This window comes from Mus musculus, chromosome 4 (genome assembly GCF_000001635.26).
Source record: "Mus musculus strain C57BL/6J chromosome 4, GRCm38.p6 C57BL/6J".
NCBI lineage: Eukaryota > Metazoa > Chordata > Mammalia > Rodentia > Muridae > Mus > Mus musculus.
The window spans coordinates 125,704,847-125,725,225 of record NC_000070.6 but is presented as its reverse complement, the minus strand read 5'-3'; the positions used below and the strand labels follow the sequence as shown (position 1 = coordinate 125,725,225).

Genomic DNA, 20,379 nt, shown 5'->3' with positions numbered 1-20,379 from the left:
TCTCTATCTCCCCCCACTTTTTAGACAGGCTTGTCCAAGCTGGCCTGGAATGTACCATGTAGCCCAGGTTTGCCTCAAACTCCACTTCTGGTACCTACTTCTGTCTTAATTAGCATTTCCATGAAGACACCATAACCATGGCAACTCCTTTTTTTTTTTCTTTCTTCGAGACAGGGTTTCTCTGTGTAGCCCTGACTGTCCTGAAACTCACTCTGTAGACCAGGCTGGCCTCAAACTCAGAAATCTGCCTGCTTCTGCCTCCCAAGTGCTGGGATTAAAGGCATGCACCACCATTGCCCGGCCCATGGCAACTCTTATGAAGGACAACATTTAACTGGGGCTGGCTTACAGGCTCAGAGGTTCAGTCCATTACCATCAAGAAGCATGGCTGCACACAGGCAGGCATGATGCGGGAGGATATGAGAGTTCTACATCTTGTTCCGAAGGCAAACAGAAGACTGGCTTCTAGGCAGCTAGGATGAGGGTCTTAAAGCCCACGCCCACAGTGACACACTTCCTCCATCAAGGCCACACTTCCTAATAGTGCTACTCCCTGTGGCCAAGCATATTCAAACCACCACACTCATGCTGATCCCCTTTGCCCTAGTCTCCTGAGTATTGAAATTATAGGTGTACACCACTAGGCCCAGCTTATCACTTTATTTCTCTTGTATCATTGGAGAGAAAATGAGGTCAGAAAGACTATGGGAGTCGACCCAGAAGAAGACAAAGTTATGATTCGAAACAGACTGTGGTTCAATTCCCCTCTTCCTCGTCCCTCTTTCCCTCCCTCCCTTTCTCCCTCCCTCCCTCCCTCCCTTCTTCCCCCTCGATTTTTTTTACTTCTTGAAATAGGATCTCACTATATAGCTCAGGCTGGTCTTAAAATTCTCACTCCACCTGCCTCAGTCTCCAAAGGTCTCTGATTACAGATGTGAGTATCGCCCCCCCCCCCACAGCACCCACCTGCTTTCCCCATCATCTTTACTCCTTAGCTTCCCTTAAGCCTCACTTTGCCCAGCTGTGGGAGGGTAGTGATGACAGCCCCACTATCACCCACTGTACAGGGCCTCGGGATATTTCTCTGAGGCTCTGGAAATGCTAAGGTGTCCACACACTATTCCTGAAGCTTCTGACACCAGCCTAAATGAGTACCAGCTGCCTAGAGTCCACTGGGACTTCCTGACCCTGGGGTACAGCCACCTCTCCCCAGGAGCTCCCCTGATCTCTTCCATGCTCTGTGCCATATCTAGAACCTTCTCCTGGTGTTCCTCAAGAGATACCATGTGTCTGGGAGGACAGAGAGCAGCAGCAGGGACTGGCACCGCCCATAATCCTGCCCCAGCATTGCTCAGGAGTGCCTTTTAAGTGGCACAGGTCCCTATCTCCCCCCGCACCAGCACGGGGCCAGGATGACTTCTTCCAACACTGTTGGCTGCCCTCTAATGAGAGGGGCCTCATGGGCTCTGGGACATGAAAATGCTCAGCAGGGTGGTCTCGAGGTGGGGACCAATGTGTAATTCTCAGGGAATCACTGCTGACTCCTCAGGGACCCCTTCCCTGTAACCTGCTCTCCTGGTGGCCTGGGTAAAAGGTTCTGCCTTCGTTATCTCGGCTGGCCTCTCAGGAAATAAAACACTGCGCTCTTTCGACGTGATTCCATGCTATTTTGCTTTTTACAAACGTTTCCTTTTAAATGTGTTTAGTTTTAAGCCCCTCAAATCCTGTTTAAGTACATGGGGATAAGCCTTCCATGAATAAAGCAATAAATAGAAGAATTGGAGAGCCGCCGTGTGCTTCCCTTTCCTCTGTCTTCCCCCCCTTTCCTCCCCTGAAGTTCTGACCCACAGCAGCTGGGGTGAGGCCCTCAGTCCGGGTCAGAGTTCACTACAGGCCTCAGTCTCTGGGTATCAGGCCTATCTACTGCTCAGCAATTCCAGCCCTGAGTCACACTGGACTTTAGGGTCACCTGTAGGCATTTGTACCCATTCTTGTTATCTCATTCTATTCTCTAGATGCCAGATGGTGAGCCTGAGATGGGTCAGCGTAGCTGTTGTGACTGAGTGAGTGCTCTCCAGAAGAAGGGTCTGGGGGAACCCCAGGAGACTGGTCCAGAGGCTAAGCAAGAAGGAAGTGACAACAGAAGAGTAGATTCAGGCTGACTCCATCCATCAGGCCCCAGAAAAGCAGTTCTCAACCTGTGGGTTGCAATTCTCTCGGGGTAGAATGACCCTTTCATAGGGGCCGCCTGAGACCATAGAAAAACACAGATATTTACCTTATGATCCACAACAGTACAAAATTGCATGAAGTTAATTATGAAGTTGCAACAAAAATAATTTTACTGTTGGGGGTCGCCACAACACGAGGAACTGTATTAAAGGGTCACAGCATTAGGAAGGTTGAGAACCACTGCTCTAGATTTAAGAGCCAACAGCATCTCATCTCAGGAAACAGGAGCCTTTCTTTTTAAGGCTTCCTTACAGGCAACTGGCTGAGCATCCTCCAGTGATGCAGATGGGGAAAAAGAAGTATAACCTCGTGGGGACAAAGATGTCTGTGAGGGTGTGGCTAGCTCATTCCTCAGAGCACTGGAGGGATAAATTTACTGTGGAAGGGATCGGGTTTGGGGGACAGCCTGGTCTACCATGGTGGTTCTGCACCTCTGGAATGGCACTCTCCTGCCTCTTCCCCGGGCCGATGAGCTGTCAGTCAAAGCAAATGCATCTCCCTGCACGTGACCAGCTCACAAGGCTTCTGCATTAAAGTATTCAGAGAGCGCACAGATCTCAGCTGCCAGATGCTGGTTCACCTGTGGGATGAGGCTCCATGGTACACACCCTGCTCACAGGAAGCCCCTCCTTCTTGAATTCTGGGATACGTTTTGCTCAACGAGGCTTCACACATCCACCAGGAGCATCAACTACCCAAGTGCTTATGAGGACACATCAATGGGGAGAGGTCTTTGAACTCTCTGAGCTATCTGCCAACATCTCCCCCCATGTGCATCCTTCTGGCAATGACAGGCATTTATCCCCGACACTCAGAGGCCATATTACAGTCAGATGCTGGAGGTATGCTTGCTAGGATGTCACTAAATTGATGACAGCTCCTCCAGTCACAGGACAGGAGCCAAAGGGGAGACTTGGAGAACACCTACCTCCCCAACACACCGTCACTCCTAAGTCACATAGGTTGGGGACGGTGGTGCCTTGTGTTTTCTCTGCTGCACTTTGGGAGAGCGCAGGGCAGAAGCCAAGGAAGGAATGTGGAACTCTGAGTCTGGTTGAGAGCCGACTGTGGATCTCAGGCACATGTAAGGCCCTGTGCCAGTGAGCATGCGGGAACGGTCCACTGAGGCCCATTCATGGCCAGTCTTTTCTCCCTCGGAGGCACTTTCCTGGTGTCACCTGCTGGTATGGTCAGCTCTTGTCTCTGAGGCCTGGGTGGAAGGACTGTTTCTGCTAAGCAGAGGTAGAAAGAAGCATGGCTCTTCAGCCCATTTACTTCAGCTCAGATTGGGCAATAATGAGGAAGGCTCCCCGCTGAGATGGTAGAATCTCGATTGCCTTAACCCTCCAAACCCACCATCGCTGCTTTCCACCATAGAGAACAGAAGGATAAATTCAAGCAAGAAATAAAGATGTCTGTGCTAAGGCACTACAGGAACGGGTTGTGGTCTCAGCATAGCCTACCCTATCCCAATTAACGCAATTACTGTTTATTAATCACCTACCATGTGCCAGGTTCAGTCAACCCTCCTCACCCATGGGTTTACACAATTACAGGTTGAGAAATTAGAAAACAATAGTGTCTGGACCTAACATGTAGACGGTTCCCCAGACAATACAATATCATGATTATTGACATAGAATTTGCATAATGTATTAGATATTGTAAGTCATGTCAAGATGATTTAAAGTCAAGAGGGAGTACGTGCCAAGTCTGCAGATGCTGTGGGCGTTGAGCATCTGCGGGTTAGACTGGAGGAGTCCTGGAGGCAATGACCATGGACCCCAGGAATGACTGTTTAAATGACAGTTTAATGACTGGGTTTAAATGACCACCACACATCATCTCCCAAGTCCTTGGAGTGACCTTCCAGCAGGGTCTATTGTCACAGAAGAGAAAACTGAGGCACAGGGATGAAGCACCTTCCAAGAGTTGTCACACAGTGAGGCAGTAGTGGAACTGGTTTCAGACCTGTCATTTTACTGCACCAATTCCAGAGAAGCCTGTTGGGTTTTCTGCCCCATCAGGCTCCAGTATCCACAAGCACATGAAAGTTGTCCATAGTGTCCCAAACCTGAGAAGAGTCCATGTGCTGTGTTAATTTAGTTCAAGGAGGAAGAATTAAGGGCTTCAGGCACATAATGAGTCTCTGCTCAGTGGAGTTGCCTTGCTGGTGGAGGATACAGCTGGGCACAGATGTGAAGCCGGGACTGCATGGTGCAGGTGTAAGGTGCAAGTGAATGGTGTAGCCATATGGTACAGGTGCATAGTGCAGGTGCATGGTACAGGTGTATGGTGCAGGTGCATGGTGCAGGTGTATGGTGTAGGTGCATGGTGCAGGTGTATGGTGCAGGTGCATGGTGCAAATGCATGGTGCAGGTGTCGGTAGGCACACACATTTGCATGTGTATGAGAGAGTATCTCAGAGATGATGAGCAAGGAGACAGAATAAGCTTGGGAGTGAGGAGGCGAGGACTAGGCTGAGAGCAAATATGTCTACTGTGGAGATGTTGAGTGTGGCTGGTTTTCCTCATCTATTCAAAAGCTTCCCCATCCGCGTAGGTCAGGAGGACCCCACCCACTGAGGGACTTGCTACACTGCCAGGCCTGCTGCTGGCCAGGAGCACAGCATCATTTCAGGGCTTAGTTTTGATTTTTGCTAATCCAAGGTCTGAGTCCCAAAACAGGCAACCACTTCCAGATTTAACCGGTTCCCCATGGTGACCTTGAGCACGTCTTGGCTGTGTGTATTCATTTGATAAATGAAACAATCACGTTTCCCTGGAAAGCCACTTGTGAGGACACCTGGTGAGTTCTTTCTCCCTGCCTTCCCACTCTGTGACTGCTCCTGCAAGGGCCCTTGGTGACAAGGGCAGCCTTAGGTCCTCCCCCTTTGAAAAGACCCTTCCCGGACCGTTCCTGAATCCAGAAAGAGGTCCTGCCTGAGGGGGACTCGGGGGCCATCTGTGGGTGGCCCTGCCTTCCTGTGGAAAAGAAAGAGCCACTTGAGCATGAAGCTCCCTCAGCCTCTCCCAGCATCACGTCCCCGGAGGGAGTCACAGGCCCAGTAATGTATGGCTCCATTTTTAGATGTTGCCGAATTCCATTTGCTGGAGATCTGTGTTTTATTGCCGTATCAGTGTTTCTAAATTGCACTATATTTTCTTAGCTTGATGGGAATTTACAGCACCCGGATTGGAGCAAAATTGGGCTCTCCCCGCGGCTCGGAAATCACTGGGGTCGATTGCTATGGCTGCTGTCTACCCCTCTGAGTGTTTCTGCTAATTATTCATATTAAGAAGGAATCTAAGACCGAGAAGGGAGGCTGGGAGGCCCACTTGGGGGAGACATCCATCAGGACTAGGACTCGGCGGCTGCTTCCTGCAGGATCTGGGCCACCTAAGAGGAGGTGGGAGGGCCAATGTGTGGGGTGCTCAAACAAAGATGGATTCCAGGCTGAAGAGTTGGGAAAGACCCAAGTAACAGCCAGCCACAGGCCTGGCACATCTGAGGGAATAGTAGACATCAGAATGCCAGCCTTAGTAACTGGAGCGGGAAGGATTCTTGCCAGAGGACCCCTTGGGTGGTCTCCAAGCACTTCCCTATCTTCTTCATTTGCCTGTGAGGAAAGAGGCCAGGGGACATCAACTCCATTTTACAGATGAGGAAGCTGAAGACCTAGGGGATGAAGTCACGTGGCAGAGCAGAGATTGCAAGCAAGGCTGTCTGACTCTACAGTGGCACTTGCTTCATCCCCATAGGCGGCTGTCTCTCCCTTTGGTTACCACACAGAGACAGGGAAGAACTGCTTTTATTTAAAGAGCTTCACTCCGCATGCGCCAGACATTGCACTAAAAGTTCCAGGCATCATTGTTTTAGGGGTGGGTGCTGGCCCATTTTATGGGCCAGTCTCTGGATGATCCTTAAATTTGCATAGTCACACGTGACTCCTATGTCACAAAGCTGAGATTCAGCCTCAGGGGTATCTGCTCAGAGCCACTCTGAGTCACCGTGCTCTCCTGCTACTGGTGACAAGGGCTCTTCCAATGTTTGCTGAGGTAGAACGAGCTGCCTGGCTCTGGGTGGCAGTCCTGGTGCATTCTGGGAGTCAGATGGAGTTGTCTGCTGCTGACATCCAGCTGACTGCAGGCTTGCACACTGATGGCTCGTTGCTTGGGCTGCACCTGTGTTTCGAAGTCCCCATCTTCCCGGCTCCCTTCTTCCAAGGTAGCATAATATGACTACCTCGGGCACTGGACAGTGAGAGGAGAGAGGATCGAGGTCCCAGCTGAGGCCCATCCCTCTGGCAAGTCTGGGTAGTTTATCTCACTTGGCAGTGATGCTCTGTCTAGAAGCACGTCTGACGTTCTGTGCAATAAAGTTAATGGACTTCTCCGTGGCGGAGCAGCCGCTGAATTCTCTTGCAGCAGATGCTGAGGGTTATGGACGTTCTAATTAGGAAGCTGCCTTTGGCATCGGGGAAAGGGAGGGGAGGCCTGGGATGAGGCTGCACGCCCTGCAAAGACCCCCTGCTGAGGCGCTCTCCTAGTGCTCGGCAGACCCCCACTCGCTTCAGTAGAGAAAGAAGATATTTCTTCCTCTTTTATCTTCTACTTCCTTTCCTGCCTCAGTGGGTCCTTGGTGAGCCGGAAATGACCGGGCAGGACTAGGCAGAGTGACCACCGTCTTTCAACTTGGAGCAACAAGCAATTGGGGTTTAGTGGCAGTGGTCAAATAAAACTCGCAACCAAGTTAATCTGACACATTTATTGATGTGCATAATTGTTATTGGGTTGCACTGCAATTAGGAATAAATGGTAGGTCGTTCCTGTGAGTGACTGTAATTAGTAATTCACATTTTTGGGTCCAATCAAGTTTGGATCCCCCCCCCCCCCCCCCGTGTGGTGTCTAAACAGCTTGGCTGTGGACTGCGTTCCAATTCACTCCTTTGTTCTTTGAGCTTCTCATTCACCACATCGCCAGACCAGAGGCCTCAGACTGGAGTCTCTTTCCACTGCCTACTGGATCCTTGTGGGCGATCCCTCTCTCCCACTTCCTACACCTACAGTGTGGGGATAGGACCCCAGAGCTCAGAGAGCTGTGTGACAAGAATCTTGTGAGCGGAGGCGTGCAGGGGCCTCAGCCAGTGACCACTTATATTTTATTATTTGTTACTATTGTTTATGACAAGTCCTCTTGCTAAAGCATCAGGCACCAAGAGATCTACCCTTAGACAGGAGGGGATTCAGAGTGTAAATTATTTTTTAAAAAGATCTAAGCCTTTAGATCAGTTGGGGGAAGAGTGTACCCCTGGGAAGTTCTCGTGGGAGGATTGCTGTTAAAGCTCTGTCTGTGCCTTGGTGTTCAATGTAACTTCTTGCCACCCTCTGAGCCCCCACGCAAGTCCTGCCAGTGCCATCGACCGTGATATGACGTACCTGAATGGCCCTCACCAAAGCCAGAAGAGGCACCCAGGAAGCCACCATGCCTCTGAGCCTCCAAACTATAAGATCAATAAACCCCTGTTCTTTATAAAGTCCAGCCAGTGTTAACCTGACTAATACACGAAGGGAGGTGGTCTTTGCAGTGCAGTGAAAGGCTTGAGACACGCACGGTGACTGGATAGAGGCTCTCCCAGGCTCTTGAAGAAAACTTTCTCTGCACATGGAAGCAGAGAATTCCCTGGGGAGAACGTGTGCTTTGTCAACATGTTTATCACAGAGGAGACAGCCCGGGAGACAGCCTAGAGCCAGCTGAGGTGGTTGGGGAATGTCAGGAAGCCCAGAGCTGCGGAGGAATGATGGGAAGCCAAGGTGAGGGATCTGATGGTGAGTTGTGAGCCCTAGGGAGGATAAAAGGGGATGAGGTGCGATTGGCCTCTAGAGTTGGAGAGGTAGAGGGTTCTGAGTTAGGCTCTGAATCTATTCCTCCGGACCTCAGGCAAGTTGTTGGTCTCTCTGAACCCCAGTTTCTTCATCAATAAAGCAGCCAGCTCCACAGCAGACACTATCAGCACATATCTTACCCTTACTCCACCAGTGCTCTGCCTGAGGCTTTGCCCTGGTTCAGGGGGCCAGCCAAAGATGGTAAAGACTTGGTGGCTGCACACCCCAGCTCTCTCACCCTTTAGTTGAGAACTCTTGTGTCACATGGTCTAGGCTGGCTGCCCAGACACAGGCTCACACTGCCCGTTTCCCTTGTATCATGTTGGGGATGGCCACTCGGTCTGCTAGGCTCTAGATAGTGGGGAATCTGAGGTAGAGGCCTGAATCCTGCAGGACTGACAGTTGGGCCTTTGGAAGTTAAGGACCTTGACCTGTCAAGGCCTTGTTTCCGGTCCAGAGGAAGGTTTGTTTCAGGTTGGGGCTACTGCTCTGGATGCGGTCTCTGTGGGGTCTCCACATCCTGGATCCTGTGTAGGGCTGAGGCGGGCAATAAATCCCCTCAGTGGAGCTGGTCCCAGCATGGGCCACCCAGCAGAAAGGCCTCATCAGCGGCCTCATTTGCATAAGATAATGAACCCGCAGTAAAAATAGGAATAGAAAAAAAAATGGCCTGGCAACTTTGTTTCCATAATGACAGATGCTTCTTAAAGACTTAGCTTCTGTTTTCCAGAGGAAGTCCCCAGGGGCAGGATCTGGTCCAGCCTGCCGTCCTGTCCTATCCCCCAGCCCTGACCTTCTCTCCTAGGCCTGCTGCTGGGCAGTCACAGGGCACAGAAGCAAGGGACAGGAGCCCAGTTGAGGGTCAGAAAGGCCCGTTGAGAACAGTCTTCTTACATCCCACGCTGAAAATGGCTTTTGGATTTCTTCCTTCCTGTCCATGTGAACTCGCCAAGGAAGCAGAGTGGGCATTCCCACCACACAGGAGAAGCACCCAAATCCTGTGAGGTGTGCCAAGTCACCCGCCAAAACCGAGGCAGGAGTGGGAGGACTTGAAACTCAAGCCCCGGCTCTGAGTCTGTCCTGGCTGCCTTGGGAGATGGCTGATCAGAGGGTTTATTTCGTTGTTGACTTCTGACAGGCCAGGCCTATGGCAAGCAGTCTCCATCACTCTCTGAGGGGACAGTCCTCACGATCACGTGTGTCACAGATAAGGTAACGGAGGCAGAGGGTACGCAGTAGTTTGTTCAAGGTTACACAGCCAGGAGGTGGTGGAACCGGAATTCTTGCATAAAATGTTAACAACCTCAATGAATGGGTGGATGGGTGGGCAGCTCTACCTCACCCCAACCATCCGCCCCCCTTGCTCTACCTCACCCCAACCATGGCCTCTTTTCTCCTCACTCTCTGCTGGACCTGGAGTTCTCCCTGAAGCCCGGTATGCTCACTCCCAAGACTTCTCCCAGTGATGGGCAGACATCCTTCAATCCTGGACCTTTCTGTGTCGCCTTACCTGGCTGTAGCTCCACGCTAACAAAGTCCTTCGGGTCTTGGGTGCCTCTCCTTCCACTGGTTGTTGGGATCTTGCCTGAGCCTTGCTAGGCAATGGGACAGGAAGCTAAGTATTTCAGGATTCTGACAGTTCACAGTCTCTGGGATTCTCTGGATCTTTCAGTCCTTCTCTAAGCCTGTGTCTCATGACTATACTCAGTGACTGCTCTCTTTCCTCAGGTCACACTTGATTGGACAAGTAGCCGTCTGAGCCAAGCCGCTTTCCTGTTTTGGGAATGACAATTACACGGGCTTGAGAGCTTAACATAGGCCTGCCCATTGGGAAAGTTTAGGGCAGGCCGGCCTGGGTAAAAATCCTCTACATCTTCCAGCTGTTTTCTGATCACGTCATAGTGTAACATGGAAAGTTCTGGAAAAAAATCTGAGGGAAGTCAGTGGTTCTCAACGTGAGGGCCATGACCCTCTTGGAGGGGATTTGAATGACCCTTCCATAGGGATCCCATGTCAAATATCCTGCATGTCTGACATTTACATTATTATTCACAATCCTATGTATCAAAATTATAGTTATGAGGTAGCAATGAAAATAATTTCATGGTGGTGGTGGTGGGGTCACCACAACATGAGGGACTGTATTAAAGGGTCATAGCATTAGGAAGGTTGAGAACTACTGCTCTAAGTGAATATGTGAGTCTGAGTGGCCAAGGGGTACAGAGACCCCCTTCTCGCTCCCATCTGGAATGTTCCTGTCATGAGAGTGTTAGCAACGTCCATTCACTACCCACCTCCAGCATCCTGGACAATTATGACAGGGGGTGTGGTTCATAGCATCTTTTCAGTCTAGACTTCCAGAGTCCTGGATCGTAACTCCTGTGTCTCTCCTTCCAAGCTTGTGCCAGGCTTAGGGGAAGGAAGTGGCTCTCTCACTGGAGCAGCTTCAAGTTGTCTTGGGAGCCACTCCTCAGGGGCCTAGGTTGGCCTGGCTTTCTCATCTCTTCCACTGACAGGCAACTCTTCCTGATTAAAATAATCACCCTGAACTCGGACATCAAATTTCCATCCCCAGAGAGTAACCCACGGGGCCTTCTCCCTCCCAGCTGAGACTAGCTTAGGTGTGATACGATTAATCTCACCAGCAACAACTAAAGGGACAGGGTCACCCAGAGCCACAACAGCTCAGATCCTGCGACAATGGTGTGTTGTAGAGGTACACTGCCCAAGAGAGGAAAGGACAGAGACCAGCCAGTCTTGAGGTGACACTTGTCACCCTGATGTCTGAAATGGAACCAGGAGCCTGAAGTAGCTCAGCACAGGGTGTCCTTCCCTGGAGACTGTCATTCCTGGGAGGAAGATGGCCAGCGTGGACCGCCCGAGACCTCTGGTTCTGAAGGGCGATGAGGGACAGAAAACACACCTTGGGAAGGGACCCATTTTCTAAAAACATTTATTTAAAATTTAAAACCATATTACTTCATACAGCAAACTGTGCACTTTGATATATCACAGTGTCTTAAAAAGGAAAATAATCAGATTTGTTTGGAAATTTATTTACATCCGCTTAGAATGATTGGCAAGTAACACAGTTACTATGAAACCCAAATCGTTACAAAATGTTTACAAAAAACTATATTCATAGAAATTCTGCATGTCCACAAAGGGCACCCCCTGAATGGCCCAGAGACCAGTGTGTGGGAACCTTGTTGAGTGGGAGTTGGGGGAGGGGGTGTCCAGGCACTCTGGTCTGGGTAGTGGGACAGGCCAGGGCTCTTAGAGTCCCATGGTACTGTCTGGGGGCTCAGCCCAAGAGCTGGGAGCTGAGGTCCCCACCACGGAGGCCCAGCCAGGAAGTCAGCCCAGGCAGGGATAAAGTGGGGTTTCAGAGCACAGTGGCGTGAGGGCTCTTGGAGCCTCTGGTCTCTGTGGAGCCAGGACAGGACCCTCATCAGCGGCAGCTGGAGATTTCGGTGCGCTTGGCCGTGGCTGCAGGAGCGGGCCTGGCTTTTAAGTGTAGATGGCCCAAGGGCTGGGGTTGAAGCAAAGGGCAGGCTGCAGACCACACAAAAGCAAAGCCCAGGTCTCCTCTCCCCAGCACACTCTAGAGATGCTCGGACCCAGGAAAGGGATGAAGGCCTCAAATTACTGGCAAGAGACAGATCCAGGTGCGGCAGGGACAGAGGTCTGTGACCTACCTGACAGAGGCTTTCTACCAGCTGCCCTGTTGGGAGAAGAACAACAACGAGGACTGGCAGACAGTAAGGGGCTGTGCAAGGCCAGGCGCTGCCATCTTGAATCTCTCTGGTTCCTTGATAGCTCCCTGCCACTTTGTACCTGTCTCAGAATGAACTGGGGCAGACTCTTAGCTAGCATCTGAATCTATGGGTTTTTTTCTACTACTGGGAGGCCTCAGAGTTTTGGTCTATAAAAGTAAACCAGACAGCTGCGGGGTGATTTGGGAGCCTCTATTCTAGAAGGCGAGGGTAGAAGAACTAGATTCATAACTAGTTTATCAGGATGCTGAACGGGCATGTCGGCAGTGCCCTCGGGCTGTTCTCTTCAAAAGAGACACGCTCTAGCCCTGAGCTGTGGGCACCTTGCATATGTGAGGCCTTTGCCACCCAGGATCCTCTGACATCTGGGTGATTTCAGATGCAGCTTGACAACTTTCCAGGCTACTCTGCAGGCAGGGATAAGGGCAGGCCTGGCAATCTACTTCCATTTTCCTCTGGCACTAGGTACTGGGACTAGACTGTGATATTGGCTCAGGGATCAACGACTAGCAAGGCCGTTTTCCTCAGGTGTGCCCGCTGTCCTGCCTCATACAAACTCCCTGGAGGAGATGCTCATCCATGGCTGTCCCTTTCCTGTCACCTCCGCACTAGTCTGCCTTCTTTGACGTGGTCCACAGTACTGATGCTGGCAAGGTCTGGCTTGATCCAGAGGGCTGTGTAAACCTGACCTCTCTGCTGCAGCCCCTGTCTCTCACTGGGTCCCCACCCATACTGGCTGGGTTCTGTACACTTTGTGTGTAGACGTGCAGGGAAGGGTTGTATACACAGGGGTTGTGGGTCATATATACACTGTGCATATATATAAGCATATATATATTTTTTACATTCATATATATATTGTACAGAACATTAGCCTTCTATCTAAAACAATTCTGTGACTTCACATATACCTCAGCTCTAAAATTTCAACTCTAGGAGACAGAGACAAAAGGGCAAGGCCCCTTCCACCGTGGCAAGTGGTTAGGCCTATTCCAGATGTGCACCTTGCTCCAACAACCTGGGACATCCAGATATATCTTACTCAGAGATCTGCGCACAGGATTGGACCCAATTCTCAGATCTGTCCACTGGACTGGGTGGGTCCCAGATGTTAACTCCATACGGTTGTTTGTCCATGGCATGAAGGCCCTTCCAGGTGGGCATCCACGCAGGGCAATTCCAGAGGTGGACCATGGAGTTTGTCATGTTCAGATGCTGGTGCCTACAGTAGGGAATGGCTTTGGGGCGTGTGTGTGTGTGTGTGTGTGTGTGTGTGTGTGTGTGTGTGTGTAGCATGGCCTCATGCGGCATGAAGCAGCAGCAGCTGCACCCCACCTTCAGCCCTCCCTGGACCAGAAAGGAAGGTAGGAAGGGACAGACGGTTCTTGGTGAACGTGAGCCTGGTCTGACTTCCGCTCCCTCGTGGAGATATTTAATCTGCACACCCCTCCCCGCATTGCATGCTACAAAGGCAGGGCTCAGCATGTGCTCTTCCAGCTGTGACAGTCCAGGCTGACCGAGGGGCAGTCTCTTACCTCAAGGATTCTAAGTCCAACTCACTGGCCAACACAACTGCCCAGGAGCCACCTGAGCCCCCACAAAGTGCTCAAATTTCATCAGTGACTGTCCATAAGAGAAAGCAGGCACAGGCCAAGGTAGAGGCAGTCTTTGTCCAATAGCCCCCAGGGCCCGGACAGAATGGGTGCTGCCCCACCACAGGGCTGGTATAAATAGGTGGAGCTCAAGCCCAGACATAGTTGTGTGAGGCATTCTTCTATTCGGGGCTGGCCTATATGATCAGACAGAGCCAGCCAGCCATGGTCCTGCTCAGGTATGTCCCATCTGCTCCATCCAAACCAATCTTTGTGTTTCCCATTGCTCCTCAGAGCATTTGTGTGTTCCAGCCTCAGCTCTGTGCACCCCTTAGGGGGTTGGGACAGGTTTTCACTTGAATGATCTGCCTCCCTCTTGACTCCCTTCCCTACCCTGGCAGAGACACAGCTTAGCTGGGCAGGGTGGTCTCCAGGCTGTTTGGGACTGGGCTGGTCTCTAGAACAAACACAGGACTTCAGCCAGAGGGCAAGCGTTAGCCATACCTCTGGATATAAGGCTCAGGTGGGAGGGGAGATCCTGCAGCACGCCACCCCTCTTCCCGGAATGAGTCTATAACCAACCCCCACCCCCACTGCCGTCACCCAGTGGTCATTACCTCTCTGAACACCCTTCCCACCAACCACACCCCGTCCCTTCTCCCATCACAGTCTACATATGTGCATAGCCTCGAAAGAACATGACACGTCTGCAGTGTCATGCACAAAAGCACATGTGTGATATGAACATGGAGGTGGGTGTGTGTTATAAAATGGTATTGGACAACAGAAGACAGTGGTTAAAGACTACAGCGGATGAGAACGGAGTTGACAATGGTTTCATGAGGATCCTGTCAGTAGGGGTGATTTAAGGAAGGAAGGAAGGAAGGCAGGAAGGAAGGAAGGCAGGCAGGAAGGAAGGAAGGAAGGAAGGAAGGAAGGAAGGAAGGAAGGAAGGAAGAATTTTTCCCCTCTCAACAGGACACTCTATGAACAGCAAAGGAGAAGGCATCACCCCAGAAGGTGAGCCCCAGAAGGTGTCTCCCTGTGCATTTTCCCATGGAGCCCTCAGGAAAGCTGTGGCCAGTGATCCCTCCCATAGCAGGCATGCTGACACATCCTGGTACCCTGCCGTACTAACTGCTCTGCTGCCTCAACGCAGGATTTGAATTGGAACTTAGGTACATGTCTGCACATACATGGGTATGAGTACACACACACACACATACACACACACACACACACACACACTCACTCATTCCATTTTTACGACTCCTCCTGTATAGCACACACCCACCCAATGGGCACAGCAGTCTGGTCTGCCCTCCCGTGCTGTCTTCAGGGCACACAAGCCTGCACACAAATGTGGATGCACACGAGTGTGGATGTACACGCACTCACACAAGGATCTCTGATGACATGGCTTCTCCTTTTACAAGTATTTGGCTATACTTCAGGCTGTGTCCTGGTCCCTACCCTCTGCCATTCAGTGCACACACACACACACACACACACACACACACACACACACACACACACACACATTTATTCACGCTTGCATCCATTATACACTCACCAGAGCCCCATCTCCACATGGCTTCTCCTGTTTTTACATAGATGAGACTCTGTTACCGGTCCTGATTGAGCTCTTTGCTACCCGTTTCTCTCTCTCTCTCTCTCTCTCTCTCTCACACACACACACACACACACACACACACACACACACACACACTCGTCCTAAAGGAGGCCCCTATTCCTGCCTGCTAGGGCTGTGTTATATCTGTCCTTCATCACCAGCGGCTGGAACTCACACACAGAAAGTCAAACACGCAGACATGTGTGCTCTCCTCTCCCGGGCCAGCGTGGCTTCTCCTATCATCATGTGCACTGGGCTTGGCTGCGAGTCTCCCCTTTCCTCCCTCCCCCAGTGCAGCCAGCCAGCCAGAGCTCCCAAGAACCGGCATGGTGGGAGTGATCACATGTGCCCATCATGGGGGCCACCCCGTTGGCTGAAGGGGTTCCTTCACCTCTGCTGAGAAGACTTAAGCTCTAGATGTAGCTCATCCAAGCCTGCCCCCTCCAGCAGCACCAGAAAAGTGAGGGATTGTGGGTGACTGGTGTCCCCCAGTTCTCAGTTCTCAACCCATATTGCTCACCCTGGTCCCTGATCAGAGACCAACATCCATCCAGCTGTGGAGGCCCCTATGGCCCTGTCATGCTCTCTGTAAGGACACTTTTTGCCTAACCCCTCACATCTGATCCTTTCCAATGACCATGACGGTTTCAAACCTCCAGAGATGGAACCACAGGCCATCTGCTCATCCCTTTGGCTGTCACCTTCTCTGGCTTCTCCTCTGGGGTCTCCCTTCAATCCCCTAAGACCATAGCTGCTCCAGAAAAGAGATCAGGGGCCAGAATGGCCTTGTGTCTCTGTGTTGGGTCTTTGGTTAATCTTCCAGGAGGCAGCTACTCCCTTCCTACCCTGGGGGCCTCTGGAGGTCTTATATCCTGTCCCTGAAAGCTTTCTTTCTTTAGGGGGCTCATTAGGTTGGGCGTACCCAGAAAGTTCTTCAGGTCCCCTCTGGCTTCTCCCACCTACCCCAAAGTTAGTCTGTGGAGGGGGGACAGCAATTCCTCTTCTGAGGAGCTGTTGACTTGGCTTGCGCTTCAGCTGAGACCGCTCTTCTCTTCTCAGGATGACAGAGGGAGGCCAAATTCAAATGGCCGGGGACAGGAAATCGCCAATGAGTAGATGGTAGAGAACCCAGGGTCCCGACTGCTGGCTTGTTTGCCAGCAAAGTTGGTCTATTGGTTGAAGGGCCTGTGGGATTTTTATAGAGTCCATATTTCTTCTGCTGGCCTACCAATGTCAACTGAGTCTTTGGACGTTCCTTGTGAGGGAGGGCACCTTCTCTGTTCTGTGCAGCCTTGGAGAACAATCTGCTGTGATGACGACCTCGTTCGCATTCCTGGGGACTCTCGAGACGTTTGTGGCTCAGGACACTGACCCGAAGCATCTGAGATCACAGTCTCCATCTGTGTTTCCTTCTCCCGTACCAAACACCTCCTTTCCACACAGCTTTTCATGTTGCCAAGGGGCTGCTGCTGTTGGTGAAGCCATATTGAGATGAGCAGACCCAGGTGAATAGCCCTTAAGGGCTGAAGCGTTGCTTCTGTCCAGGTATGGATGACTGCCTTTGAGCTCCCACTGGCAGCCTCATCCAAACACCCATAAGGTGTCCCGAGTCGGAGTCTCTGCTCTCGTGGCTGCGTGCTAGAAGGCCTGGCTTGAGGGGAATGAGGGGAGCTTTAGAGCCATCTTCCGTGTTCTGCGGCCTCGGCAGAGGCCTGCCAGAAATACCTGGCTATGGAGGAGAAGAGAGATGGTTGGTGATGGAGCCTGAGAGGCATGTGCTTCCGCTGGCCTTCACAGCTTCAGAAAGCCATAGACAAGACAAGAGGAGATGAAGCCCGAGCAGCCGGCCGAGGGTCCGTGTGGGTTTCCCGGTAGGTTAAGAGCTGATGGTTCACAGCTGGATGCGGCCAGCAGCTCCATCCCCAAGGCCAGCACGAGATGAGGATGTCCGTCCTTTCGGGTCTCCTTTGCCTTCCTCTGCGTGGACTGGGCCTGAAGTCCCCGCTGGACCCATGTCTAGGGGAAGACAGGGGCTAGCGAGGTGCTGCAGCTCATGCTGTCCTTGCCTGGCAGCCTTCGGTCATTAAAGGTGTGCATGTTGATAACCGCATCCGTCTTGACCATCATAGGAGGCTGGGGCTTGTGCTTGAGACGCCGTTGGCAGGTGAGGGAGAAGCGGATCTCGTCGGCCACTGTGCTGCAGAAGGAGCGCTGGGGAGGGACAAGAGGCAGAGTGAGACAGATCCTCTCCTCCTGACACTAAGACAAGACTACCTGTGGCTTTTTACACCTACAGCCCTGCCAAGGTCTTGAGAGCCCTAGAAAGATGACTGGAAAGTCCTCTGTAGACTGGGGGGGAAGGGGGGCAGATGGCATCATCTTTCTGTTTCACAGCAGCCTAAACGGCATGCTCCCAGAGTCTGAGGGGCTCTGCTGGGGGTTTCCGCTAGACTCGACAGTTTTGCCCTATAAGTCCAACCTCTCCTACACCAGGCCTGACCTGGAATTAGGGTTGGAGAAGCTCTTCAGACACGCGTGGGGGACCTATTCTGGTGGTTCTTCCAACTGCTGCCCCCTGCTCAGAGAGGTCCAGCCTGTGTCTAAGGCGGAGACCCAGTGAATAGTTCTATTCAAGGGCCTTCTGAACATGGTCCCTGAAGTTAGTAGGGGTGGGAGGTGGGGGTGGGGGTGGCAGTAGGAGTGTGACATCCCCACAGGGGTTTGGTGGCAGTAGCTCTTAAGGCCAACTACTGGAGTTGGCCCTGGACTGAGATGGTACAGAGGGTCAGGATGATGGTCCAACTCAGACAGCAAGGCTGTGGAGCATCATCATCATGATATGTAGGTTATGGCCCAGAAGAACGGAGGCCTCCTGCTAGTGGTAACAAGCCCCCTCCCCTTTCCTGCTCTATGTAGAACACTGGACTCTTCAGCCTGCCTTTTTGCATCTTGTAAGCGTTTGCTCCATACAAGGCCGCATGCTGGGTGTTAGGTAGAGAATGGTGGAGAAGCAGGTGAGGACTCCAGGATTAGGGAGCTGCGGTCCAGCAATGGGATGGGGACAGACAACATCCTCCAGCCAGTCATGGCTACTACGAAGAGGCTAAAGCCAAGGGGCTGGAGAGACTGCTCAGAGGTTCAGAGCATGGGCTGCTCTTTCAAAGGACCCAGGTTCAATTCCTAGCATTCACAACTCGCAACTATCTGTATTTCCAGTTCTAGGGGACCCGGCACCCACACACAGACATAAATGCAGGCAAAACACCAATGAACATGAAATAAATAAATAAATAGGTTAAAGCTATGATATGGAAGAGAGGAGTGTGGGAAGAGGGAACTAGGAAAGGCTATTTAAGGATATGATATGAGTTTAAAATCTACATGCCAGACGCAGCCAAGAATATAGTGTAGTTCAGGCTCAGATAGGTAAACTGACATGTGCCAAGGTCCTGAGGCAGAAACATGCTGGGTGTGTCATGGACTCAAAAGGAGTCATGTGAGAGAAAGTGAGGGAGTGGGGTGCAAAAGAGCCTGTAATCTAGAATTCAGTTAGTCTTAACGGGGATTCCTAAAGACTCTGGCAGCCTGGCAGCTATTCTTTATCAATGTCTCATAATTTTAAACTGTTAGACATCTAGGCACTTATCTAGTCTTCTATGTTGCCGTTCATATTTAGACAAACATCCTTGTGAATAAAACAGTCCATCTCCCTGGCCACTTTCAGACAACAACTAGTCAGCTGCACAGATGGTTTCAAAGACTCGGTTTCTCCCCCACCCCTCAAGTGGCCTTCTGGGATTGCATCTTTTCGGGCTTCTCTTAGGCAGTGGCTAACTCACACGGCCAGAGCTGTCTCTCCCTTCTCTTGGTTGACTTAGCCTTGCTGGTTGTTAAACAACTCCAGTTCATTTTGATGGATCCATCAGGCACTGATTGTAATGAGCCCACTGCATGTGACCCAGCGGCAGGCTCCTACCAACCACACTGGGCCCGGATGCTTTTGAACTTCTGCCGGGAGAGGCGATTCCCTAGCCCAAAGGCCCTTGGCTCAGGTGCACGCTTAAATCACCCCGTGGGCCTTCTGCAAACTCTAGAGTTAGGCTCCACCATGGGCCAATTAAAACAGAGTCTCTGGGAGTGAGGCCAGGGTATTAGCACTTAAAACTCTCTCTCCATGCTTCTAATTTGCCACAGGACCCGGGGCTCCTGCCCTGACCGACCATGCTTGAATTAATCAGGCAGGGGAAGACTAGCTTTACTGTTTGCACACTTGGGCCATCCCTCAGAACTTTGCTTTTTTAAACTTTTCATTATGGAAATTTCCCAATATATGCAAAAAGCAGACTGTACAATATAATGAACTCCTGTGCCTCCGTCACCCAGCTTCGACAATTACCCTAGGGGTTTAAGGAGGGAGCTGACATGGTTTGAATTAAGTTTGAAACAGGGTACTGGCTTCTATGGCGCTCATAGATGGTGGTGGAGAGCCGTGGGGGGCAGGAGGCACTCACTGAGAAGTCAGCCTGGGGAGTGGGGCAGGCCAACATGGAGAGAAAGGATAGAGGCTTAGGAGGCCACCCGGATAGGAGACATGGAAGCAGGTGCCTTCTACCTCCAGGTTAGGTAGAAAGAAAGGCGTGTCATCAGTGTGGAGGCTGGGGCATAGCTTGGGCTGCAGTGAGTGCACATTGGCCTGGGACCAAGTGGAGCAGGGGGTGATGGGAAAAAAATGTGCTGTCAGGACAGAGGAGAGCCGGCTGGATCCTGGTGGACTGGATGCAGGATGGTGGACAGGATGGTGAGATGAGACAGTGGGAGTTCATTCCCTTGGGAGGACGAAACCAGCTTAGTCTTGTCCTTGCCTTCCTTCCCTGTCCAACGCAGCCTCCTCCAGGGCCTCACCTGCTCCCGCTCCGCTGTCTTGCGGAGTTTGTATATGAACTCGCCCACTGCCACCAACACGGACAGGACCAAGCCGGCGGCCAGGACGATGAAGATGCCGCCGATCTTCTGGATGCCCAGGGCGCTGGCCTCCTTGTTCTCCTCCTCGGGGCACCCACTGCCACGCCACCACTTCTCCTTCATGATGTGCAGTTTGTCCTCCTCCTGTAGCTGCAGAATGGCGATGGTGATTTTGTCCCGGTAGGGGGAGCCTGCAGAGGGGGAGGGGGAGGGGGCTGTCAGTGGGGACTCTTTACTAGAGCTGCCTCTGCCAGCCTCCAACAGGGATTTCTCTCAATAAGGACCCTGTTCAAGTCCAG

The 20,379-nt window shown here is 51.7% G+C and overlaps 1 protein-coding gene across 3 annotated transcripts in view; it reads right to left on the bottom strand.

Moving 5' to 3' along the window:
• Positions 1-11,052: 11,052 nt before the first annotated feature.
• Positions 11,053-20,379, bottom strand: part of Grik3 (glutamate receptor, ionotropic, kainate 3) — a 223,915-nt gene continuing 214,588 nt past the window's right edge. For 2 of the 3 annotated variants that reach the window (XM_017319980.2, NM_001081097.3), the window contains 2 exons: positions 20,021-20,271; positions 11,053-17,329 (listed from right to left, as the gene is read on the bottom strand). In XM_017319980.2, coding sequence (XP_017175469.1) covers positions 17,135-17,329; positions 20,021-20,271 — 446 coding nt within the window. In that variant the 3' untranslated portion in view covers positions 11,053-17,134. Of the gene's footprint in view, positions 17,330-19,980; positions 20,272-20,379 lie in introns of all 3 variants that reach the window. The other variant, XM_006502772.3, reaches the window with a different exon arrangement.